We start from the raw sequence: 27,051 nt of genomic DNA, 5'->3' as shown, positions 1-27,051 counted from the left end.
GCTGCAGCTGTCTGGGGGTTTTGGGCTCCCAGGCTAAGCGGTCTGCGCCTTTAAGGGGTGAGGTTGGGCCCCCTGTGGCGGAAGCGCATTGACTGGGAGGGGTTCCCGGAAGTGATTCACGGAGGCCACGTGGGCGAGTCCACTTCTTCTGGCGATGCTCCTGAGGAGGCTTTTGCAGCTCGGGAGGCCCCCTGGAGGCTTGGGGCGCTCCTTGCGACCGCGCGAGGCCAGCCTAGGCACTGATTCCGAGGCTGCGGTGCGTGTGCGATTCGCCCCCAGCCCCACAGGTAACCTTGGCGGACGTGAAGCTGCAGGCTTTGGACCACCGTCGCGTGCCAGCCCCCAGATGTTCTGGTGAAGTCAGACTGGGAGAGGCAGCACGACCCCATTTTACAGAGGCAGAAACAGGTCCACAGCGGAAATTTTTCGCATGGCCAGGAATTTCTTTGTGTTTATCGACCTTGTTCGGTCTCTTTTTCATGTATTCAATAAATGTCTACTAAGTACAAACTGCCACATACTGTTCCTCTGCGATACTGTGGCCATCGGAAAATGTAAGGCCCCTACCCTATAACGGCCGCGACAAACACGTATATAAATGCTGTAATTTTAGACAGTCACGTGTGCCATTTGGAAAATGAAGCAGGATAGGAGACTGGGGTTAGATAGGATGCTCAAGAAGACCTTGTTGGGGAGATGACATTTGAACTGGGAAGCAAACGACAAGGAGCTAGCTATGTGAACCTATAGAAGGAACCTGCTGAGCAGAGGAAATTGCCCAGTGGTTAGTGTTAGAGTTTAGCAAGTCAAAGGGATTACTCTAGTGGGGATCTTGTCAGGGCTTACCCACCAGTTACCGAAATTTTTCTCAGGAGGCTACCTCTGCCTTCTCCGCAATGAGCGTGCCTCTCCTGAACTCCAGGGTCAATGTATAAGGATATCTTTGTGGCAAGATCCCAGCTGCACAGTGTCAGGATCTTTTGGCATAGTGTAGAGCGTGCTTCTCAAACTAGCCACGCTGAAAGGACTGGTTTCTAACTGCCAATCAATTATGGATCAATACTTTTGTAAAATCTATAAATGGATTACTAGAAAAATGAAAACCTTTAAAGCGTACAAAATATGAGCCTACTTTTTGTTAGGTTAACAAGTAGAACGTTCTGTCAAAATGCTGTAAATTTCTATACATTTACTCTGTTTCCGTGCTTACTTCTTATAAACTGGCAACAGTTCACAGACCAGCACCAGTTTGGGTACTAGAGCCTGAGATGGGGTACAAACTTCTGGCTCTGCCACTCCCTAGCCGTGTAACTTGGGCAAATTATGTCACCTCCCAGAGCCTATGAGTTTTCTCATCTGTCAAACAGGACTAACAGTGCTACCCATTTCATGGGTTTGAGGTAATGCAACTGGGGCACTTAGCTACATCTGGTACTTATAGAATGCACTTAATAAACAGTACCCTCTATTATAATCATTGTAATTCATGTTTCCTTGCTGATTTGCAGTAAAAGCCCATAGAGCAAAGGCTGTTGACTATAAACATAAAAAAATTACCAAATGACTCAGATTATTATAATAGCTAAAATTAACCGAAGGCTATGCTTTGCTCAGCATTTAGGCCTCACAGCAACCCTGTTAGGAAGGTTTCCTTTTTAAGATTTTATTTATTCATTTTTAGACAGGGGAAAAGAGAGAAATAGAGGGAGAGAAACATCAGTGTGTGGTTGCCTCTTGTGCGCTCCCTACTAAAGACGTGGCCCACCACTCAGGCATGTGCTCTGACTGACAATCAAACCAGTGACCTTTTGGTCTACACTCTGGTGCTCAATCCACTGAACCACACTAGCCAAGGCTCTATTTTTTTTTGTTTTGTTTTTAATCCCTCTAGTAGATGAGGGTGTTGGAGCTCATAGAAGTTAAAGCGCCCAAAGGGTAGTAATTAGTAAATGGTGAATGCAGAATTTAAATCTAGGTTTATTTCACATAAGAGGTCTTGCTTTCAACTCCTGGACCCCTGTCTTTTATCTTGGGACCACTGGTTTTGCAGGGGACTTGGAATAACTAACTGCAAGTCACACACATAAGTGTTAAAATGAGACTGCATGATGCCAGGGGAGCTTTACTTGTCCTGTGCCACCTCCTGTACTTGGAGGTGCAGATGAGCTCCTTGTGCAGACAGTGCTGTGGGCTAAGCCAAAGAAGGTAGGTAAGGGGAAATAACAGCCCTGGGAAAATTGTTAACTTTTAAGTTTTCAGTCAGGAGTGATGGGAAAGTACAATCTTAGGAGTTTAAATTCAGGTGATAAGAAATAATCATAGAATCAAATGTTACTTTTGGTTAGCATTTAAAGCCAACGCTTAAGGTGAGAATCTCAAGTAGACAAAATTCAAAAGGTATGATGTGGATAGTCTTGACAGTGCATGGAGAATATATGGAAAATATAATTTTACAGTATTTTTAATTTGTAATTTTTCCTCAGGCACATCATTGAATTTACATAAGTTAAATGCACATGTGATGATGGTTTCGGTGAATAAGCCTCTGCTGCTTCTCCTTTGGGTGAAACTTGGCCTTGAGGCAAATCTTAAAGTAGAATGATGGGTGAATTTTCAAGGAGTTGGATGGAGTCTTTTTACAAGATGACATGCTCTAAAACTTGGGTGGTCTTCTAGAAAGAGGCTAAAGGAGTCACCACCCGGTCCTCCTCTGTGGCAGTCTGACTGTCTAGGTGTGAGCTGGAGAGATGGGACAGAGCTGGTGGTTTCTTGGGCTTTGATATTCATTGAGATATTCTGTTCTAAGCAGAGCTTGCTTGCCCCTGGACTGAGGCTTGTCAGCTCATGTTACCCATGTTGTCTGAACTGTTCTCTTTTTCTTCCAGGCTTTTTGCACCTGGGTGGCCTCCGAACTGCCTTGTACAACTACATCTTTGCCAAGAAGCTCGGAGGGAGCTTTATCCTGCGGCTGGAGGACACAGACAGGTCCCGCCTTGTACCCGGGGCAGCAGACAATATTGAGGACATGCTGGAGTGGGCAGGTGAGACTGGCTGGGAGAGGAGCTGTAGTTCTCCCACGGGAACCAGGGTAGAGAATGAGGAGTTCTTAGAGAGATGGGACATTTGTGCTGCCTGGGGTGGCAGGGGCCCCCTAAAAAGATGCCAAAGCTGCCTGAAGAAAAGGTCCAAGGCTGTTTTGAGATTCCTGTTTTTACCCCAGAATCTCAAGTCCCTTTGGGAGCAGGCAGAAAATAGACCAATTATAAGATGGACCTGGGGGATGCTAGACCTGTGGTAAACTGGAAGAAATTCCAGTCCCTTATTTCCAAGTGGGAATGCTGGCTTAGCTTGTCAGATCTTCTGACTTCCAAGAGGAACCACAATTCCAGGGGTTTTGTTGTTGTTTTTTAACAAATGCCTCCCATTGTTAAATCTGAGCTCAGGTTTTTGGTATTTTTTAAAATACCACATTGTATGAGCCAAACAAAATGTGTGTGTCCTCACATTTGTTCTTTTACAAATGAGGAACTGAAGTCAATCTTCTTGTGGGAAGTTTAATCCTGAACACAACTAAGTTCAGGGAGGACAAGGAAAGGTATATTTGTGTTCCCTGGGTGAACAGTTGCCTGTCTTCTGGAACAGGTATGACTAGTTAAGCTCTCTAAGAAAAATACAGAAAATACTAAGACTGTTTTGAGATGTATATTTTAATCTCAGGTAAATTACTGACTCTGGGTTCCTAAAGGGCAGAAACTGATTTCATTTCTGTTTTCTATCATGAAGGGTTATGGCAGCTACTCAGTAGAGATTAGCTGAATAAAAAGGCATTCCTTCACCAAAATCACTGTGACCCAGATAGTGTTCCAGCACCAACAGAGACCCTGTGCTCGGTAAATAGGGGAAGATGGGTAAACAAATCATTCTTTTTATGAAGAAAAGGGTAGCAGGTTTGGGAACCTACAGGGAGGAATGCTCGTTTAGACAGGGTGATCTTTGCTATGGAGGTAATGCTAGAGCAGAGACTTACACAAAGCGAGGGGCCAGCCCTGTGGTTACCTGGGGGAAGAGTGCTCAAAGCAAAGGCAACAGCACATGCAAAGGCCCCATGGAATCTAAGTACTGGGTGTGTTAGGGAAGCAGCCAGGAGGCCAGTATGACCCAAGCACAGCGAGCAGAGCAGAGTAATGAGAGGTGTGGGCAGAGCTGTTATGCCGTGTAAGCCAGGTGAGAACTCTAATTACATACAGGCATTCTGCTGTGCACAAAGGGTGGCAATGAACAGGTGCCAGCTGCGCGGAGCCCCTGGTCCAGCACGACTGTGTGAATGAGTCCTGTAGTCCCTGCCCCAGCATTGTGGTGAGGCAGAGGGCAGGTTCCCAGGCACTCCAGAGGGCTGACTGCTGGAGCTCCTTGCTTCAGGGGTCATTCTTTTTTTTTTTAACATGTAATTCACATAATATGAAATTCACCATTTCAAAGTGTACAATTCAGTGAATTTTAGTATACTCGCCATGTTGTACAATCATCACCATTCTCTAATTCCAAAACATCTCTATCACTCCAAAATGAAACCCAGTACCTAATAGCAGTGACTCCCTATTCCTCCCTCTTCAGCCCCTGGCAACCAGTAACCTACTTTCTGTCCCTGTGGTTTACCTATTCTGGACATTTCACACATTGTAAATGGAATTCTACAATCTGTGGCCTTTTATGACTAGCTTTGACTTAGTGTAAGGTTCATCTGTGTTGTAGCATATGTCAGTACTTCATCTTCTTTATGACCAAGTAACAGTCATTGTGTGGAAACACCACCTTTTGCTTTTCTATCCACTTACCATGGATGGGCATTCGGCTTTTTTCTACTTTTTGGCTCTTATGATTCACTGCTATGAACATTTATGTACTAGTTTTTATGTGAACATATATTTTCTTTTTTAAAAAGTTTTTAAATTGATTTTAGAAAGAGGAAAAAAAATTGTTGATTGATTGATTGATTTTTTTGTTCCACTTAGTTGTGCCTTCACTGGTTTCCTCTCATACATGCCCTGACGGGGGATTGAACCCTCAACCTTGGTGTATCAAGACAACACTCTAACCAACTGAGCTATTGGCCAGGGCTGTGAACATGTTTTTAGTTCCTCTAGTGGAGTTACTTTTAAACCCTAGGACATGCACATGCTGAACTCATTCAGTTAGATCAGGAAAGGACCCCTAAATATATCTAATCCAACCTTCTTTTCTAACAAATGAAGAAGTAGAGGCCCAGTGGGAGAGGGAGCAAAATCATATTAATAACAATTATGGCCAGAGCTGCTGAGTGCCTTGCACGAACCAGGCAGTGCGCTAAGCACTTTACTGTGGCCACACTCACGGTAAGTTTGTGTTCTTTTACAAATGAGGAAATGGAGTCTCTGAAAGGCAACTTGCTTAAGGTTTGCATACTGGCCAGTGAGTTCAAACCTGGAATGTCTCCTCCAGAGTTTGTGTTAACGTTGAATGTGCAGTATTATCCGTGTTCTTATCTTCCTAATTCATTTGAAAGCTACTTAAAGGGCAGAAATACCATCATTCAACTCTTCTGTTGAATTCAACCCTCTGCTCTCTCCTGAAAACGTTCATAGTTCAATATGTCCTTGGTGACCTGAGGAACCTAGACCTTGGGTTGGAGATTTGGCTACTAATATGTAGACCATGTTTCCTTGGGCTTATGTTGCAGCTGTTAGAAGGATGCTATAGGGCTGAGTGCTCTGTGAGCACTGATGGCTTTTAGTTCTCAGTCACTCTGTACAGTAGGCTGTCAGCTCTACTTTCCAGAGAAAGGAGTGGAGGCTAAGGAATGCAAAGAGACAGTACAGTGAATGGTTAAGAGCATGGACTCTGGAGCCAGCTCACCTGGTTTGAATCTAGTTGTGCCTCTTATCCTTGGCCAAGTGATGTAACCAAGTCCCTTTGTGCCTCAGTGTCCTTGTTAAGGAATGGGAATAATAATGGCATCTCCCTGGTATTGTTCTGAGGCTTGGTGGAGACCACAAAATATAAAAACAGCTTGGTACTCTGGAACCTCCACATCTGGATCCCTTGTCGTAGCCAGTCAGGGGCAGAGCCAGCAGTCCAACCAGGCCTGCTGGGCTGTGCCCTGAACCACATCTTCCTTCTGAGTTGGCTGTTCCAGGCCTGGGTGGGTTTCCCCACCCTAGGAAAAGGGTGGATGGAGGAGACATGTAGTTGGGAGCAAAGACATGGAGCCAGCACACCTCTGCTGGACTCCTCCTCCTCCTCCAGTCCATGTGACCTTAAGCACTGAACCACTCTGTGTTTTAACTTTTCATCTGTAGATGGGCAACATGGTAGTACTGAGCTCATATACTGCTAGGATTAGAAGCTTTCCTCCATTTGCCAAACCCTTAGAGCAGTGCCTGAGAACCAATGTCACGTGTATCTCATGGTTATTACTTGGTGATTACTCTCTTTCTATGCTCCAGGCATTCCCCCTGATGAGAGCCCACGCCGGGGAGGCCCCACTGGGCCCTACCTGCAGTCCCAGAGGCTGGAGCTATACACCCAGGCCACAGAAGCTCTGCTGAAGACCGGGGCTGCTTACCCCTGCTTTTGCTCACCACAGCGGCTGGAGCTGCTGAAGAAGGAGGCCCTGAGGAGCCGCCAGACGCCCCGGTGAGGGCCCCAACCTATCATGTTGCCTCCTCAAAGTTCAGTGTGTTTGTTAGCTGTTGGCTACATAACAAGTTACCCCTAAACTTTTACCGTTTTATGGTTTCTGTGGGTCAGGACTCAGGGTTTCTCTCAGTGCGGCAGCCAAGATCCTGGCCAGCTTGTGGTCATCTTAAGGCTCAGCTCACAGAGAATCTGCTTCTGTTTGCCATGAGGCTATTGGCAGACCTCAGGGCCTCACTGACTGTTGCTTGAACACATCTCCTGGCCACTTGGGCCTCTCGGTTGGGCAGCTCACAGCATGGCAGCTGGCTTTCCTTAGAGTGAGCCAGGGAGAAAGTGAGAGAGTGAGACAGAAACCAGAGTGTTTCTGTAACCTAATCAGGGAAGTGACAGCTCATCACTTTGGTTGTGCTCTGTTCATTAGGAGGAAGTCACCAGGTCCAGCCAACACTGAGAGGAAGGGGAGGACACAAGAGCAGAAATACCAGGGCGGGGATCACTGAGGTCATGTCAGAGCTGCCAACTGCATTGGGTACCAGGCAGAAACATGTAATTTTAGTTATTTGTTATTTTGCATAAGTAAAATTTTTTCATGTTCACAAAAATACATACATAAAGCTCTCTCCCAACCCTGACTCTGGCTAGTTAATTAATTTCCTGTCCAGAGACAACTGGTGTTAGAATTTGCTTATGTCTCCTGCAGAGACTTTCAGTGTGTACACTGATAAATGCATATCATTTTTCTTCCTCTTTCTTCAAATGGTAGCACAAAATATGTGTATTTTGCAACTTCCGGTCTCAAGGATTAGTCTGTATCAGTGCACAGGTTTTCTGATGTTTGCATAACATTCTATTGTATGGCTATATCATTATTTACTTAATAAGTTCCTTACCAATGTGTATATTATTTCTAATATTTTATTATAAAAAAAAAAGAGAGCTGTGGCAAATGATGTTGACAGGCATCATCTTGTTTCGTTGGAATCTTCAAGACACAGTGCTGCCTGGTGACCCTGTCAGGAGTGGCATCATAACTTAAGTTCCAGTTTCAGTGAACTGTCTACACAAGGGCCCAGATGTTTGGACAAGGTCACAACATTTCACTGCAGCACTGATTTATCTTTTTTTAAAGATTTTATCTTGTCTATTTTTAGAGAGAGGGGAGGGGAGGGAGAAAGAGAGGTAGAGAAACATCGATTGGTTGGTTGCCTCTCACATGGGCTCTACTGGGGGCCTGGCCTGCAACCCAGGCATGTGCCCTGACTAGGAATCTAATTGGTGACCCTTTGATTCTCAGGCCAGCACACCATCCAGGGCTGATTTTTCGTTATATACAATATTGTACTTGTCTACTGACAGATTACTTTTTTGGCCTAAGGTCATACAGTTATCAGAGACAAAGATAGGGCTCATGCCTGTCATCAGCACTCTTAGCAGCTATGCTGCTCTACTTCCCAACAGGTATGACAATCGGTGCCGGAACCTGAGCCAGGGGCAGGTAGCCCAGAAGTTGGCCAAGGACCCCAAGCCTGCTATCCGCTTTCGCCTAAAGGAGGAGGCACCAGCCTTCCAGGACTTGATATTTGGCTGGAATCGACATGAAGTAGCCAGTGTGGAGGGGGATCCGGTCATCCTAAAGAGCGATGGCTTCCCCACATACCACCTGGCCTGCGTGGTGGACGACCACCACATGGGGATTAGCCATGTGCTGCGTGGCTCAGAGTGGCTGGTCTCAACCTCCAAGCACCTGCTTCTCTACCAGGCCCTGGGCTGGTCGCCGCCTCGCTTTGCCCACCTGCCTCTGCTCCTCAACAAGGACGGCAGTAAGCTGTCCAAGAGGCAAGGGGACATTTTCCTGGAGTATTTTGCTGCTGCCGGCTTCCTTCCAGATGCCTTACTTGACATCATCACTAACTGTGGCTCAGGGTTTGCAGGTACCCACCCACCTGAGAGGTCACAGTGGGACTATCACAGGAGCTAGGGCTTGGGTCCAGGCCCACCTGGTCCTCAGTCCGGCTGTGCCACCTACCACCTATGTGAACTTGCACAAGTTCATTCTTTCATTCCACAAATATTTATTGAGCCAGACACTGTGTTATTACTGGGGCTACAACAGTGAACAAGACAGGCGTAATCCCTGCCCTCAAGGAGTTTATGGTCTCTGAATCTCAGTTGCTTCATCTGTAAAATGGATTACTGGTATTACTGTGACCCCAGTTTATTCCAAGCGAAACCCTTATCCTTGGCCCAAAACTTAGAGCCAAATCTTAGAGAAGCACCAAATATTATGACCTCTTTGTGGGGAAGATTTCTGAAAATGAGACAGTAATAGTCTGCTTATTATTGATTCTGCTCCTACTTAATCCTTAAAATAACCTTGCTAGGTGTTCATTATATCCCCTGTTTGTAAGAGGACTGGAAGGCTCCAAGAGGTTGGGTGACTTGCCAGTGTCACACAACTAGTAAGTGACATGGCAGAGGCTCACTGTAGGTGATGTCTGACCACAATGCCCACTAGCTGTATGGGACAGAGCTGCTGCTTCTGAGAAGCAGCCCCCAGCACGGCGTTCTTACCCTGCACAGTGTTCTTATCTCTGGCTGCACTTTGGAATGACGCAGGAAGCTTAAAAAGCATTCTGGTGCTCAGACCCCACCCAGACCAATGGAATCAGAGGCTGCAGTATAGCTAGGCAGTGGGCATGCTGTTCCCGCAGCTCACATCTTTAAGGGGAATGAGGGTGAGTTAAGCCTGATTGTTTTCAAACTGTTTTTTTCCTTAGTAATAGAACCCTTTCTGCAAATGAAAGCTTATTTGGGCCCTTGATGTAAAAATAGCTAGAGGTCGAATCCCTTTGATGAAAATGGAATGGGGAGCCCAGAGCGTTGCTCACTGAGGCTCCCTTGGAGTTGAAACTGGAGGGAGAGAGGGAGTTGAGCAACTAGACTTCCCTTGCTTGCAGAGAACCAGATGGGCAGGACCTTGCCAGAGCTGATAGCACAATTTGATCTGACCCGGATCACCTGCCACTCAGCCCTGCTAGACCTGGAGAAGCTCCCAGAATTCAACAGGTAAGTGGGGAACTAGAGAACCCCTGGGGGAAAAAGGCTTTCTTGCTAATGATGGATCCCCACAGCAGAGGGTCCTGTGGGATCCGGCGTCACATACACCTGGTTTTGACTGTGGGCTCAGGTGTCTAGTGCTATGTCACCACAGGCTGTGTGACCTCTTCAGGCCTGTTTCCTCTTCTCTAAAATGGGTCTAATAGCAGTACCCACTTTGTGTAGTTGTAAGAGTTCAGTTAAATGTTGCATCAAAGTATTTGCACGGCCCCTGGCACACAGAAAGCACTCTGTCAATGGCAGGTATTGTTTCATCCTTACCATTATTGGATACCCTTGTATGGATTCTGTTGACCACCAAAGCCTGGAGGGAGCATCTTCATTTTAGAATCACTCCCACCTACCAACAATAAACATGCCCCCTATTTCATGTTTCAAGTGGTCCTTCACTCAGAAACCTCCAAACACAATTACAGTTCCCATCATTGTTGACATGTCCCAGTCTAAGGGCCTGCGTGGTGAAGCAGCAGACAGATTTGTATTCATGGTTACAGGGACTCCTGATGCCTTCTCTTGAGCACTGGTTTGGGGACAGACTCTCCTTGGTGCTCTCTTTGCGTGAGCCCAGGGAACTCATGAATGGCAAGTATTTCATAGCTATTACTTCATTTACTTATGCAATCAGACCTGTGAGGTCAGTTGTATTATTTTTCCCTATTTTACATATGAGGAAACCAAGACATAGAGGAGTTACCTAACTGGCCAAAGTTCACTCAGTAAACAGTGGGCAGCTCTTGAATGAGGTGTTCAAGAACGAATGCAGCACATACATTGACTGCAACTTGTACTCTGCCTTTTTTGTGGAGAAGGCAGTATGTCGGGAAGATGGGATGAGGACTAGGGGATTCTTTGTAACCCGCTATAGTACCCCTGAAGCACATGGGTGGCCAGAGGAGGACAGAGGTGAGCTTTTGCTTAGTGTGATTCAGGGAGGAGTTGTGGCTTTGGGATGCCCACGGGTTTAACGCAGCCAAAGCTTTTATGTTAGATATTCCAGTAACAAAGGCACTGCTGTGATTAGGTTATAACAGTAAAGAGAGCAGTGGTGGTTGTCATGGCATCACCAGTACTAGTGCTGTGGTGGAAGTAGTAATAGTGATTAGGTCATCCAGCACTTACTGTGTCCCAGGCCCTGGACCCTACCTGTGTTATCTCAAGCAGGGCCACCAGGTCTTTGATTCCTTTCCTTCTACTGTCTCCTCTAGCTACTAAGGGCATCCTAGAAATAGTCTCAGTACCAAATTCATGTGATTTTTTTAATTGCTTTTAAAAAAATCATTATGTGTTTGGTCACCTTGTGCTCCAGATAGCCTCCCAGGGGCTCTTACCCTCCTATGCTCTGACATGCTGGGGCCTCTGTTCAGATCCCTGCCTTGTGCTCAGTGCTTTACTGATAGTCCCTCTCTTAGTCTGCACAGTGATCTCTGAAGGAGGCCCGCTGTTGTTCTCACATTAGAGGTGACCATCCTAAGGCTCCGTATGGTCATGTCAGTTGCTGTGAACACCTGGTGGGGCTGACCTCACTCGCAGGCCTGTCCAATTACAGAGCCCATGAGATGTTCACCAACCCCTGGCTGCCTGCCTTTCCTCTACCCACAAGGGTCCCTATGTGGTACCAACTCATGCTCTTCTTCTCTCAAGCCCTTCTACTCCTGTAGGGACAGGGCAGGGGCAACCTAGAGGACCAAGGACTGACAGAGCCTGGCTGGAGGGTTGGAGTCTCAGAGGCTTTGCTGCCTTCAAAAGAAGAAACAAGATGAAGTCTAGAAGAGAGAAAAAAATTTTTTGACTTTAATTTATTGATTGATGTTTAAAGAAAGGGGAAACATCGATTTCTTGTTCCACTTATTGATGAATTCATTGGTTGATTCTTGTACGTGCCCTGACTAGAGATTGAACATACAATCTTGGTGTATCGTGAGGACACTCTAACCAACTGAGCTACCCAGCAAGGACGGGGGTTAGGGAATTTCAATTAACAAAAAAATCTGAACTTTTAAACTGGGAGCTCTGAATTCAAACAACTCCCCCCCATAACTGTCCCATTGCTCTTAATCCTAGAAATCCATATTTTTGTCCTTTGCCCTTTTGTGCCAGAGCCCACACTTCAAGCTATAAGAGAAAGGAGACACTACTGATTCTGCTTTGTAAATGGGTGCCTGTAGAGATCAGGCAGGTGGCCCAGGGAATGGCAGTGGGCCAGGAGATGGCAGTGAGCCAGGAGAAAGACAGAGGGTGGGGTAGGGACAGAGGGGCTGCAAACCAGAAAGCTCTGTTAGTCTAAACTAGGCAGGCTCTACTCTGCTCAAGCCACCTGAAGCATGGGGAACAAGGACCCTTTGCGGCCAGATCTGATTTCCCAACAAGAGAAGTCAGAGCCCTGGCTGGTGTTACTCAGTGGATTGAGAATCACCCTGTGAACTGCAAGGTCACCGGTATGATTCTTGGTCAGGGCACATGCCTGGGCTGCAGGCCAGGTCCCCAGGTGGGGGCATGAGAGAGGTAACTGATCAATGTTTCTCTCCGTCCCTTCTCTCTCTAAAAATAAATAAGTGAAATATTTTTTAAAAAACATCAGAAATCTTATTTTTGTGTGATATCTTCCTAGTTAAAATGTTAGCTACTTTTTTAAAAGCACTAAAGCAGTATATTTCTAGGTTGCTTTTTTATTTACTTACGTTTTAGAGATCGGGGAGGAAGGAAAGGAGAAAGAGAGGGAGAGAAACATCAATGTGTGGTTGCCTCTTACACACCCGCAACTGGGTACTGGCCTGCAGCCCAGGCATGTGCCTTGACTAGAAATCAAACTGGCAACCTTTTGGTTCACAGGCCAATACTCAATCCACTGAGCCACACCAGCCAGGGCTCTAGGTTGCTTTTTAAAGATTTTATTTATCTACTATTAGAGAGAGGTGAAGGGAGGGAGAAAGAGATGGAGAAAAACATCCTTCAGTTGCTATTTGCACATCCCCAACTGGGTACCTGGCCCACAACTCAGGCATATGCCCTGACTGGAAATCCAACTGGTGACCCCTCGGTTCGTAGGCTTGCACTCAATCCACTGAGCCACACCAGCCCGGGCTCTAGGTTGCTTGTTAAAGCTACCTGTTTAAAACCTTAACCAGATCCCTTTCCTTATGTAAGTGTAAAGGGAATTCCTTTGGCTTCCCCCACAGGCTGCACCTTCGTCGACTGGTGAGCAATGAGACCCAGAGGCACCAGCTGGTGGGAAAGCTGCAGGTGCTTGTGGAAGAGACATTTGGAAGCCAGCTGCCAGACAGGACTGTCCTGGACACAGCCTATGTAGAAAGGATCATCCTACTGAGACAGGTGTGGGGTTGGGAGCTCCGGGAGACTGAGGGAGTGGCAGCACCCCCATTATTACCCTTCCAGTGTATCAGCCCTGTCCACAGTGCATTGAAGGTCTGCCTCTTCCTCCAGGGTCACATCTGCCGCTTGCAGGATCTGGTCTCCCTACCACACTCCTACTTGTGGACTCGCCCTGCTGTGAGACGAGCACAGCTGTGTGCCATCTCAGAGGAGGTGGATGTGATTGCCAAGTGCGTGCTGGGGTGAGTCCTGTAAGCCAAGCTCAAGGTTCTGCACCCTCTCACCCTCTCTTCCCCCAGAGTCTCCTTTACCCCAGGGCTTGCAGTTGGGCCTGCAGCACAATCCATGGCTAATGAGAGGTTCTTGGTGAGCTAATCGCTCACTGACTCTTTTGGTAGGAGGGGAGCCCAGAGGAGCCCAGGCTCTCCCTGAAAGAGGTGATAATGTTCAGACTTGGGTTGTACCCACCTGTGTTCCATCCTGGCTTTACCTCTTACTCATCCAGTTAGTTCATCTGCCTAGATGACTTCACTTTGGCCAAGTTACTGCACCTCTTTGAGCTTGTTTTCTCATCTGAAAGGTGGAGATACCAGAACACTTTCAATAACAAGCGTGGAAAACAACCATGGAGAGGAATGACTGTGTAATTTCAGCGGTCAGAACAAGGGCTGACTTGAGGCTTAGCAAAGGGTCCAAAAATATGTCCCCAAGTCCCAATTTCCCCGTTTATCCCTTTGACTCCTTGCCCACACTCCTGCACACTGGCTACTGTCTCTGCAGAGGCTCTGGACAAGGTAGGTGGAGAGTGCCATTCTCTCCCAACTAATGAGTGTATTTTCCTTTACCTAACAGTCCTGGGGTGAATGGTATTCCCCCATGTCTCCAGGGTCATGCCATCCCTAGATTTCGCTCTTGTCTGAGTGATCCACGATGGCTCATGGACCATCCAGGATTCAGCCAGAAGAGGAAGGAAAAAAAGAGGAGATAGATAGGACACTCCTTCTCTTTGTGAACAGGCTTAAAAGCTACACATTCATTTCCATCTGTATCTCATTAGCTATCTTATGGCCACACTAGGCCACAAAGGAGTCTGGGAAATGTACTTTTTTAAAAAGTATATTGTCTTGATTATGCTATTACAGTTGTCCCACTTTTTTCTCCTTTTTATTGCCCTCTGCCCTGCACGCCCCCTTCCACCAGCATTCCCCCACCTTAGTTCATGTCCATGGGTCGTACATATAAGTTCTCTGGCTTCTCCATTTCCTATACTATTCTTAACCTCCCCCTGTGTATTTTCTACCTACCATTTATACATCTTATTCCCTGTACCTTTTCCCCCATTCTCCCCCTCCTCCTCCCTTCTGATAACTCTCCATGTGATCTCCATTTCTGTGATTCTGTTCCTGTTCTTGTTTGTTCAGTTTGTTTTTGTTTTTTTAGGTTCAGTTGTTGATAGTTCTGAGTTTGATGTCATTTTACTGTTCATATTTTTTATCTTTTTCTTAGATAAGTCCCTTTAACATTTAATATAATAAGCGTTGGTGATAATGAACTCCTTTAACTTTACTTTATCTGGGAAGCACTTTATCTGCCCTTCTACTCTAAATGATAGCTTTGCTGGGTAGAGTAATCTTGGATGTAGGTCCTTGCCTTTTATGACTTTAAATACTTGTTGCCAGTACCTTCTTGTGTGAAAGGTTTCATTTGAGAAATCAGCTGATAGTCTTATGGAACTCCTTTGTAGGTAACTGTCTCCTTTTCTCTTGCTGCTTGTAAGATTCTCTCCTTATCTTTAATCTTGGCTAATGTAATTATGATGTGCCTTGGTGTGTGCTTCCTTGGTTCTACTTCTTTGGGACTCTCTGAGCTTCCTGGACTTCCTGGAATTCTATTTCCTTTGCCAGATTAGGGAATTTCTCCTTCATTATTTTTTCAAGTAAGTTTTGAATTTCTTGCTCTTCCTCTTCTCCTTTGGCACCCGTAAGTTTCAGGTGCTGGAACATTTAATGTTGTCCCAGAGGTTCTTAAGCCTCTCCTCATTTTTTAAAATTCTTGTTTCTTCATTTTGTTCTGGTTGAATGTTTATTTCTTCCTTTTGGTCCAAATTGTTGATTTGGGTCCTGGTTTCCTTACCTTCACTGTTGGTTCCCAGTATATTTTTCTTTATTTCACTTTGCATAGCCTTCACTTTTTCCTCTATTTTATGGCCATACTCAACCATTTCTGTGAGCTTCCTGATTACCAGTGTTTTGAACTCTGTATCTGATAGGTTGGCTATCTCTTCATCACTTAGTTCTATTTTTGGAGTTTTGATCTATTCTTTCATTTGGGCCATATTTCTTTGTCTTGGTGCACCTGTTACATTGTAAGGGGCAGAGCCTTAAGTATTCGCCAGGGTAGGACAACCCTGGTTGCCTCATTGTGGTGCTGTATGTGGGGGAGGGGTCCGAGAAGGGATAATGCCACTTGCCTGGCTCTCACAGGCTTTCAGTTGCTTCCCCCGCTACCACAATCAAATTGGGCCCTTCTGGTGCTGATTCCCAGGTGGATGGGATTGTATAGGTTCTAGGACCCTGTGGGTCTCTCCAACTAACTCTTCTGTGAGGCTCGGAGTTTCTTCCACTGCTCCAACCCCAGAAGACTTTACAACCAGAGGTTTTCAGGCTTTCTTTTCCCATGCTGGAACCCTGGGTTGCGTGGTCTGTCTTCCTCCCCAGTTTTTCCTCCTGGTTTATCCACATGCAAATGTGGGACTACCTGGTCCGCCAGCCACCTCGCCTGCCTGGTTCTCCAGCTGCTACTTTGCCACTCCTCCTCTCTGCCCTGGCTCCCATCTCTGCCCCTCCTACTGGTCTGAATGAGTGTTTCTTCTTTAACTCCTTGGTTGTCGGACTTCCATACAGTTCGATTTTCTGGCAGTTCTGGTTATTTTTTGTTTTTAAATTTGTTGTCCTTTTTTTGCTCGTGTGAGGAGGCAAAGTGTATCTACTTACACCTCCATCTTGGCTGGAAGTGTGGAAATGTGCTTTTTTTAACTTGGCACCCATGTATCCAACTAAAAATTTTGTTACTACACACAAAAGTGAGCCCTGGCTGGTGTGTTCAGTGGATTGAGCAACAGCCTGTGAAACAAAGGGTTGTCAGTTCAATTCCCATTTGGGGCACATGCCTGGGTTGTGGGCCAGGTTCCTGGTAGGGGGTGCATGAGAGGCAACCATACATTGATGTTTCTCTCCCTCTCTTTCTCCCTCCCTTCCTCTCTGTCTAAAAATAAATAAGTAAAACCTTTTTTAAAAAAAAGTGAGAAAAGTAACATGTCTAAAATGATACAGCCAGGCAGCTCAGCTGGTTAGAGTGTCATCCTAATAAACCAAGGTTGAGGATTCCATCTCCAGTCAGGGCACATAGAAGAGTCAACCAATGAATGCATAAATAAACGGAAAAACAAATTGATGTTTCTCTCCCTCCCTCCCTCCCTCCCTCCCTCTCTTTCTCTCTTTCTGTCTCCTTTCCCCTCTCTCTAAAATCAGTTTAGAAAGAGAGGGAGGGAGGAAGAGAGGGAAGGAGGGAGGGAGGGAGGAAGGGATGGAGGGAAGGGAGGAAAATAGTACAACTAGTAAGTTGGAGGATGAGGGATTCAAACCCAGGCAGGCTGTGTTGAGACCACATGTCTAATGAAATTTGCTCTTGCTTCTCCTTGATGTAAAGTGCTTGGACAGTACCTGAATCATAGGAACCTTCAATCTATTTTTATAATATACAATTTGAAGTGAAAAGAATATATGTACACCCTGACTGGTGTGGCTCAGTGGTTTGGGCGTCCTCCTGCAAACCAAAATGTCACTGGTTCAATTCCTGGTCAGAGCACATGCCTGGATTGCAGGCCAGGTCCCTGATTGAGGGTGTGTGAGAGGCAACCAATCAATGTTCATTTTCCTCTTTTTCTCCCTCCCTTCCCCTTTTTCTAAAAATAAATGAATAAAATATTTTTTAAAAAATACAAGTAAGTGGCACGAAATACAAATGGTACAAGAGGGTTTATAGCAAAAAATGTCTTCCCTCCTACTTCAACCCCCAACAGAAAGGCAGCCACACTTAGCAATTTCATTTGTGAATATGCTATATTCAAAGATATACAACTCTGTTCTTACAATTTTTTTAATTTGAAATTTATTATTTTGATTATTAATACACTCAAACCTCTTAAGCCTGGGTTTAAAACCTAGAAATGATGTGGAATATATTGGGAGTCCTGTTTTTAATCCTTGTCCCCATTTGCCCAGTTCCAGAACCCTGTGTAATACAATACTACCATTCTTTTTTTAAATTTTATTTTATTTATTGATTTTAGAGAGAGGAAGGGAGAGAGAAAGAGAAACATTGCATTATTATTCCACTTATTTATGCATTCATTGGTTGAGTCTTGTATGTGCCCTGACAGGGGATCGAACCCACAGTCTTGGCATAGCAAGATGATGCTCTAAGCAACTGAGTTAGCCGGCCAGAGCCTACTTTTCTTAATTATATCTAATAATACTTTTTGTTTTCCCCATTTTTTTACACAAAAGGCACAGTACAACAACACCATTCTGTGTCTTTTATTATTTCACTTAATATATATATATATATATATTTTTTTTTTTATCTTTCCAGTGCTTAGAGAGCATTCTCATTCTTTTTTACAGCTACATCTATTCCATTATTATACCACTTTACCATTTATTTAACAACCCTCCTACTGATGGCCATTTGGATTGCTTCCAGATTTTGCTGTTATAAACAGTGCTGCAATGAATAACCTTGAATAGACATTATTAAGCATGTTTGCAAGTACAGCACCAAGATAAAGTCCCAAGAGCTGTTATTATTAGTAATAATACTCCCTTAATTTTAGACATTCCACTATAGAGGCTGTTAATTGTAATTCACTAGAATTAGTGTCTTAACTCCCTATCCTGCTACAGAAATTGTATTTAGAGGCACTCTGGTGCTACCACTCAAGGCAGGAAAGCTGATAATAAATGATCAGAAGCTGCCAGATACCTCAAAGTCCCTTCTGTGCCCATGCCAAGCTCCAGGCCAGATCTCAGTCCTGAGCAGCCATTGTTGGCCATCTGGGGCCTGTCACTTTCACCTGCTCCTTGGCAGGTTGTTTCCCCACGATGACATTATCCTTAATGCCATTTCTTCCCCACATTACATTTTATATTTTTGATACTTTATCTCTCTCATTTCATAAATAACAGCAAGCATGTGACCCAGTTAATGATGCAATAAAAATGATTACTTTGCTCTCAAATTGGAACTCAGTTGCTCAAACCCTAGAATTAATAAGGAAATCTGTCTGCACTGAAAGGCTATTTGCTCAGGTCTCTTACAAACCCAGTACCCAGAGCCAGCAGCACTACATACTGAACCAACCTCTGGAGTAGAGCTGTCCAAATGCTACTGTGAATAGTCAATGTCAGAGTGGGCATCATGGACCATCTGCCTCAGCCCCTGTTCAGTGAGGGATAGACCCCCTCCCACCATGCGCTGGTCTCTTGCTCTAATTCCAAATCAGGGCTGGGGTGAAGTTTTTGCAAGTCCAGTTCTAACTGAATAGAAATCAAACATGATTTGGGGAGATTTCAGCTGGACTACCAGGAAAGTGCAATTTGCTGGCCCAATGTAGCTTCTTCCTTACGTTCTTCAATCTGTGGGTAAAGGATGGTTGTAGCAAGTTGGTGGCATGTTTCTTACTGGGGCTGCAGTCTCTTGATTGCTTCCTTTCAGCTCTCAATGTTATATCTCCAAAAGTCTCCCCCTTTCCCCCAGTCTTGAAGCTGTGTTTCAGATCATTTCCCAGAGGGCTTCATCCTTCCATCCTACATCTAACCCATTCCTGAGTTTCTTTTAGATCCTCTTGCTCTTGGATGTAATAAATATTAGCTAACTTTCTATTGAAGTATAAGATCTAATACTTGTGATTACTTACTACCTATTCAGGCAGTGTGCTTAGTTCTTTACATGTTTTAATTTAGCCACACCATAGTCCTGTGAGGTGCAGATGCTGTTGTCATCCCCACATCACAGGTGAGAAAACTGAAGCATAGAAATTACTTGTACAGAGGTAGCAGTTAGTAAATCCTCTTATTTTGGTATGGTCTTAGTTTCTCTATGCTTTGCCCACATATGCCTGGATTCTGTGTATATATATATGGTTCACTAGCTGTTTTTTCTTCCCCCAACTTGCATGGGGATGGGACTAGTAGATATTCCCTCCCTTCCCTCTCCCTCAGGCAGGCCTGAATATTGACTGTGCTCTTTATATTATAGCTGATCCATAGTCTTCGAAAGTGCTCCCTCCCACCTACTTGCCAATGGCTCCTGCAGGCCCCTCATAGACTGGCCCTCTTCTAGGCTTTTAGAAGGACCTGGTATGAGCTTACCTCAGGATAGACTGAATGCAGAACTGAAGAAGCTGTCGGAAGGCCTGGCTGGCACCAAATACAGTGATGTGATGAAACTCCTCCGAGTGGCCCTCAGTGGACAGCCGGTAAGGCCGGCAGATGGGTTGGACTGTTCATGGAGCTCTCATTTATCCGTTCATCTATCATTCACTGGTAGCACTGAGCTTATCTTTCATACAAAGATGAATGAAACATGGGTGCTCCCCTCACTCAGTCATTCGGGAGACATTACCTGTTGAGTACCTACTGTGTGAGAGCACTATATTAGATACAGAGAATACAGTAGTGAATAAAACACCTACCTGCCCTTCCTGCATGCTTCATGGGGCTGGCAGTTGATGAGAGGTAACAGACATATCAATACAAAAGAACAGGCTCCTGAGATGCAGCCTCAGCCTGAAAAGTGAAAGACAGTGAAATGCAAATTTTTTCCATTGGGGTTGGCCTGGGGTATGACTTGATGACTGAGACTGGGCATTAATTCCTTAGGCAGCTTAAGATTATAGGAAATGTTTTCTGTTTTTTTTTTCTTAGCAAGGACCGCCTGTAGCTGAGATGATGGTGTCTTTGGGACCAGAGGAAGTGAGGGAACGAATACAGAAGGTGCTTTCCAACTGATAGGGGATGTACTGGACACTGGAGGTAGCCCTACGAATCTGTTATGTTTGGAAACTGCCTTCAGAAGGGAGGAGCAGGAGGCCTCGGGCCCATCAGAACCAACAGTAGAGACAGAGTTTCTGGGTACACACAAGTGCATTCACAGCTCCAGGCAACTCTGTCCTTACCAGTTGGCTAAAGAAGCCCAGATCCTTTTCAACTCCCTGAGTCTGGAGAAAAAGACCTCATGTCTGGTTCTGATACCACATTATATGGCAGAGGTTACAAGCTAGTTCATAGAACAGTCCGCAGGGCTCATGTTTAGGCTGCCCAGATTGCTATACAAAATGCCACAGACTTGGAGGACTTAACAGAAAATATTTTCTCACCATTCTGGAGACTGCAAATCGAAGATCAAGGTATTGGCAGGTTTCCTTTCTCCTTGGCTTGCTGATGGCTGCCTTGCTGCCTTACATGGTCATCTCTCTGAGTGTGCCCTTAGTATCTCTTTCTATCTAAATGTCCTCTTATAAGGACACCAGTCAGATGAGATAAGCACCCACCCTAATGGCCCAGTTTTACGTTCATCACGTCTTTAAAGACCCAGCTGCAAATACAGTCACATTCTGCAGTCCTGGGGGTTAGGGCTTTAATATACAACTGGAGAGGACACAGTTCAGCTTACGACAGCTTGGCAGCAACCTGGACTCAATACTCAGGCCCGTTTTGGACTATGAGCAATAAAGGATGGTTGACAAGCAGGGATGATCTGGATGTCAGACTTTTTTGGGCCTCCAAAGAGAAGTTACTCATCTGTCAGGTGGGAGGAGCACTTACGTCATTTTTTTTTTTTTTTTTTTTTTGACCTGGACTTGGGGCAGCCTGTTTCCCTTCCCTAGGGGTTCTCTGTCCTTTCCCAGTTCTTCAGACCTAGTCCTTGGAATGGACACCTTCACCCTGCATATTCAGTATCTTTCACCCATATATACTGCCTTCTTATACCTATTACTTGTTATGCCACTGTCTGTGAGCTTCTGAAATGAGATGTTCTTGGGGTGAAGAGAAATAGCTTAAGTAAAAGGAGGACAGTGGCTGGCTGCAGAGACCCCCTACAGGGCTTCTATGTGTCTGCCGTGTGGTGGCTAGCCTCTGAGATGACTTTCAGTCATTGCTTCCTCTTGGTGTTCACACTGAATAGGGTTGAGCTGAGATGCATCATGGCTTCCATCTTGTTTTCTTGGATTCCTTACTCTGTGGGAAGCCACTTCTACATGAAGACGCTCAAGCAGCCCTATGTAGAGGTACATGTGATAAGGAGCTGAGGCCTCCTGTCAACAGCCAGGTTAGTATGCCATCTTGGAAGTCGGTCTTCCAGCCCCAGCGGAGTCTTCAGATGACCACAATCCTGACTGATGTCTTGACTGCAACCTTCATGAAAGAGCCTGAGCCAGACCACTAAGCAAAGCTGCTCCTGAATTTCAGACACCCACAAATTATGGGATAATCAGTATTCATTGTTTAAAGCCACTAGGTTTTGAGATAATTTGTATCCAGGAGCCAGTAGCTCACACCCTCTTCTTGTCCAGGGGAGAAGGGAAAGAGGAGTAAAGAATTTGTTGAGCTTCACAGAGACCTTAGTCCTTTCTTGAAAAGTGTAACAGATGAAGTTCTTTGAAAACAAAGGAAACCAACTGTGCCTAATTTAAGTTTATGGTAGTTTTAAGTTTGTGGGAGAATCACAGAGTCTATGGGAAAGCCAAAGACCCAGGTCTGGAAAAGACAGGACCTGGGGAGCTTTGACTGTGCAGGCAGCAGGAGCTAATGGCCAGTCTTCAGTGGAGACACTGGAACTCCATCTGTGCTTTGTTTGTTTCTCTGTTTACATTTTCCCCTTCAGTTTTGGATACAGCTCAAGATTCTGATTCTGGGAAGAGAGCGTCTTGTTGGGCTAATTGAGGTCATATTGCTGTTCCTTAGCTAGGAATAGGTGGTTCCTTCAGGATGACATCCAGTGGAAGAAAAGTTATTTCCAAGGAAAACTTTTTTTTCCAGAAGACACAATAAAACTAGTGATTTTTTTGTTCACTTATCTGAGGTGCAACCACATTTGGGTTTCAGAATTTGCTGGTAAATACTCCATTATCTCATTTAATCTTCACAAACCCATGAGAGAGATATTAATATTTCTGTTATAGATAGAGAAACTGAGGATGGGAAAGGTAATTAACTCTTGAGTTTACAGTCTGAGGCAAAGCGAGGATTTAAACTTAAGTTCAGCTTTTAACTACTGGGTTACATCAGAACCTCTGTTTCTAAGACATGAAGGATTGTTGCAAGAAAATCTCATACTGTGGCTCATGGTGAGGGAATGTGAATATTGTAACACTGCAAGTGATGAAAATGCAGAGATGATGAAGTGCTGCCACTTTCTCAGTTGGAGTGAGTTATGTAAAAAGCAGCATATTTGGCCAAAAAGTTGTTTGGTTTTTCCCCTATGATGGCTCTGGTAGTGCTTAGTTGTCTTTAACTTCATTAAAAACAATTTTGTACTTATGGTCAAGATAGGCATAGGCTAATAACACGCCTCGCCTTCTCACACAACTATAGCAAAGATTACAACTAGACTACAAAACAAATATCACCCAGAACTGTCAGAAAATCAAGCTGTATGGGAGTCTGACAACCAAGGATTTAAAAAACCACCTTCATCCAGACAGGTAGAAGGGGTGGAGATGTGGAGAGGCACAGGGATATGGACCAAGTAGTCCCACACCCACATGTGGTAGGTAAAATTGGGAGGGATACCTGGGGAGTGAGGGATCCCAGCCTCAGACCAGACCACCCAGCCCAGGGTTCCAGTGCCAGGAAGATAAGTCCCCATCATTTCTGGCTGAAACAATTACATTAGATTGTATTGTGACAGCTGTCATATCAGTGTGCACTTAAAAAGAAACATCGAAATTGGTGAAATTTTGTGTAGCCATTTAACATTGCAGATGGAAGAAAATAAGCAACATTTCAGCATATTATGCTTTATTATTTCAAGAAAGGTAAAAACACAACTGAAACACACAAAAAACATTTGTGTAGTCTATGAAGAAGCCTGGGCCCACTCTACTATGAAGAAGGTGCTGTGACTGATTGAATGTGTCAAAAGCACTTTGTTAAGTTTCGTGCTGGGATTTCTCACTGAATGATGCTCCATAGTTGGGTAGACCAGTTGAAGTTGATAGTGATCACATCAAGACATTAATTGAAAACTGTCAACATTAGACAGCAGACATACTCAAAATATCCAAATCACTTATTGAAAATCATTTGCTGCAGTTTGGTTATGTTAATTGCTTTGATGTTTGGGTTCCACATAAGTTAAGCGAAAAGAACCTTCTTGACCATATTTCTGCATGCAGTTCTCCACTTAAATTTAATGAAAACATTCCGTTTTTGGAATGTGGAACACAAAAGATCATGGGGAAAGCTAAATGAACCACCAACCACATCCAAAGGTGATGTTGTGTATATGGTGGGATTGGAAGGGAATCCTCTATCATGAGCTCCTTGCAGAACCAAATGGTTAATTTCAACAAGTACTGTTCCCAAGTAGACCAACTGAAAGCAGCCTTGATGAAAAGCATCCGGAATTAATCAACAGAAAACCCATAATATTCTATCAGGATAACACAAGACTGCATGTTTCTTTGATGACCAGGCAAAAACTGTTACACAGCTTGGCTGGGAAGTTCTGATTCATTTGCTTATTCACCACACATTGCATCTTCAGATTTCCATTTATTTTGGTCTTTACAAAATTCTGTTAATGGAAAAAGTTTCAATTCCCTGGAAGACTGCAAAAGGCACCTGAAACAGTTCTTTGCTTAAAAATTAAAAGTTTTGGGAAGATGGAAGTTTGAAGTTGCCTGAAAGATGGCAGAGGCAGTGAAATAAAATGGTGAATGCCTTGTTTAATGAAGTTACTGGTGAAAATGAAAAATGTGTCTTATTTTTCCCTACAAATTTTTTTTTGCCAACCTAATACCTTCTGGGCGAGGGGTTTTGCTCAGAACCAGTGGTAGTGTATGAAAGGATCTTCATACATTTAAAATAACCTCAAGGGATTCCAAGAGGGCAGAGTAGATGGAAGTTATACTCACCTGCCCCTAGTACCAAACTAAATTTACAGTTGAACTATAGAGCAATCAACCTCAATAATCAACTGAAGGCCAGCTGAAGTGAAATACTATAACAAAAGATTTACAGAAAGCCACATAGAGACTGGTAAGGGCTGAGACAGGGCTGGCCCTTGCACCCGCATGCAGTAGCTGAGAACCTGAAGGGATATCTTGGATATAAATCTTCCTCCTCCCAGGGGTGTGGGGTCTTAACCTCATGCAGGGATTCCCAACCCAGAGCAACAGAGACAGGAAAAGGAGTCTGCATAGCCTCTGGTGGTGAAGGTCAGTGGGGATTCAGTCCACCTGGGAGAGGAGAGTCTGCTGGAAACCCAGATGCCTCTTCCTGGCATCAAGCACTCCTATTGTTACTGCACAAGCCTGCGGAGCGCACTGCCTCAACTATGGGCAACACCATTCTGTTGGGCGTGGGATCTGCAGAGGGTTTCTGCTGGCTTCACCCAGCAGAGACCTTTTGGGCACTTTTTTTCTGGAACACCTCTTGGTGGAGACTCAGTGAACTCCAGCTTTAGAAAGGGGAACATTCTTCCCTATCTCGAACACAGCTGGTGTGCCACCTGCCCCTATTTGTTGAATCACCTGCTCTACCTTGCCACTCTGTGGCCCTGCCCTGCTGCGTTCAGTCTTGTGGGGTGATCAGAGTACCATTTGGAGTGGGACTTTGGAAGCATCTCCCGGGGAGGCTTTTGTCTGGAAATCAGGCAGGTAGGTGCCAGACTATGTGGCTACATCGCAGGAGGGGCACTCCTATCTCCTCTGAGAGCTCAGCCTGTGGATCTTGCAAAGGGGAAGAAGTGCCTTCCCCCATTCTACAGGATTGCCAACAACACCCCCAAGAGGAGACTCTTTAGATCTGCCCTCCCAAGTCCCAATGGTCTTGCCCAGTTGAGCTCAGTTTCATGGTGGAGAGGGTGTGCTGCTCAGAGCTGGGACATTTGGAGTGTGTCTCCTTAAGAGGCTATTTTCTGGGACCAGGACAAAGTGCTTGGTTCCCTCCTGTGGGCTTGGCCAGAACCACCCCCAAAAGGAGACTTTTGGTCTGGCCTCCTGAGCCCTGGTGGCTCCACCCTGTTGAGCTTACACCTGCAGAGGGGACAGCTGGCTGCACCCAACCTGAACCTGCAGCACAGTCTTCCTGCAGGAGACAGTTGGAGACTGACAGAAACTGAGTGGTTTGGCTGTGGAGCAGGGGTCACTTTCCCCTCATTGAATTCCTGGCCCTGTATCCCTGACCCACTAGCCCTGTCCTCCCAACCCCAGTCACCCATCCCTACTGAGCTCATGACATGTGGAAGGGTTTGTGTGTCATGGCCAGCCTGGGCCCACTCTACAGTCTTTTTTTCGGAAGGCTCTGGAGAAAGACCGGGCAATCTCTGGGGTAGGTGGAGTAGCTGATGGGTGGAGACAGACTTCAGGGAGCCTTGGACATTTTATAGATCTGCGCTGGAGGAAGCCAACCCTTGTACAAAGATTGGTTCCTCCCATGAACACCCCGGCCCAATAGACATAGCCACAGTAAATAGTATGGTAGCTCCAGATAAGTAGCCCAAAGCCAGTTACATACAATGTCTGACATCAACCTGCACCTGAACCCTGCACATGTGGACCCAAAACCAACACAACCAGCAAGGGCTTCAGGCTCAACCCAACTAGCTACAAAAGTGAGGGCACACCCAAAGGGGGATCAGGCAGCCACCAGACCCTGCTGGGAACAGCCCACCTTGGGGGCAGCCCCTGCGCAGTGACTCATACACAGTGACCAAGATTTAGCCTTATGGCCAGCCAGGATGAAGATTTAACTCCACCTGTTAACAGACCAACAGCATTCAAGACACATCTACAACAGCAGGGTGCACATAACCCCCAAGAAACATCACTGGAGCACTGAGCTCAGGTGATCTATAAAACTGCAGCTGAGCCTAAGAAGACACATAAAGCCATCATAACAAGTTTTGGAGTCGTAACCTATCTACCTAATACACAGAGACAAAGTGGGGAGAGAAATAAGTATGCGCCAAATAAAAGAACAACAGAAATTCCCAGGAAAAGAATTAAATGAAATGGAAGCCATCAAGATACCAGGTACAGAGTTTAAATCAATGGTTATAAGGATTCTCAAGGGCCTTGGGGGAAGAATGAATGATCTTGGTGAAGAATTAAACAAAGAACCTTTTGTGTCTCGGCCACCAACATGCCATCCAGACTGAGGAAGACCCAGAAACTTCAGGGCCATGTGTGCCACAGCCATGGCAGCATTGGCAAGCACAGGAAGACCCGGGAGGCTGAGGTAATGCTGGTGGCTTGCATCATCACAGGATGAAGTTCGACAAATATCACCCAGGGTACGTTGGGAAAGTTGGTATGAGGCACGACCACTTAAAGAAGAACCAGAGCTTCTGCCCCACTGTCAACCTGGATAAACTGTGGACCTTGGTCAGTGAGCAGACACGGGTAAACGCTGCCAAAAACAAGACCAGAGCTGCTCCCGTCATTGATGTGGTGCAATTGGGTTACTACAAAGTTCTAGGGAAGGGAAAGCTCCCAAAGCAGCCTATCATTGTGAAGGCCAAATTCTTCAGCAGAAGAGCTGAGAAGATTAAGAGTGTTGGTGGGGTGTGTGTGCTGGTAGCTTGAAGCCACATGGAGGGAAATTCATTAAATGCTCACAAGTGCTTTTGTGTTCTGGTCTG

General features: G+C 45.3%; 1 protein-coding gene and 1 pseudogene across 1 annotated transcript; both read left to right on the top strand.

Moving 5' to 3' along the window:
• Positions 1-10: 10 nt before the first annotated feature.
• On the top strand, positions 11-25,283 carry EARS2 (glutamyl-tRNA synthetase 2, mitochondrial). The gene is made up of 9 exons (XM_024560331.4): positions 11-287; positions 2,886-3,041; positions 6,483-6,672; positions 8,134-8,606; positions 9,633-9,741; positions 12,969-13,122; positions 13,234-13,364; positions 19,525-19,660; positions 20,109-25,283. The coding sequence occupies exons 1-9, from the start codon at positions 155-157 to the stop codon at positions 20,190-20,192; spliced, it is 1,566 nt and encodes a 521-aa protein (XP_024416099.1). The 5' UTR covers positions 11-154; the 3' UTR covers positions 20,193-25,283.
• Positions 25,284-25,408: 125 nt separating this feature from the next.
• On the top strand, positions 25,409-27,014 carry LOC123479739 (large ribosomal subunit protein uL15 pseudogene; annotated as a pseudogene).
• Positions 27,015-27,051: the final 37 nt, after the last annotated feature.

This window comes from Desmodus rotundus, chromosome 1 (assembly GCF_022682495.2).
Source record: "Desmodus rotundus isolate HL8 chromosome 1, HLdesRot8A.1, whole genome shotgun sequence".
NCBI classification, from domain to species: domain Eukaryota; kingdom Metazoa; phylum Chordata; class Mammalia; order Chiroptera; family Phyllostomidae; genus Desmodus; species Desmodus rotundus.
This window is presented reverse-complemented; position numbering and strand designations above follow the sequence as displayed.

Coding starts and splice junctions, on each gene's coding strand:
- EARS2 (XM_024560331.4), top strand. CDS start 155: ATGCTCCTGAGGAGGCTTTTGCAGCTCGGGAGGCCCCCTGGAGGCTTG. Junction 6,673..8,133: donor AGGAGCCGCCAGACGCCCCG/GTGAGGGCCCCA, acceptor ACTTCCCAACAG/GTATGACAATCGGTGCCGGA. Junction 9,742..12,968: donor AAGCTCCCAGAATTCAACAG/GTAAGTGGGGAA, acceptor CTTCCCCCACAG/GCTGCACCTTCGTCGACTGG.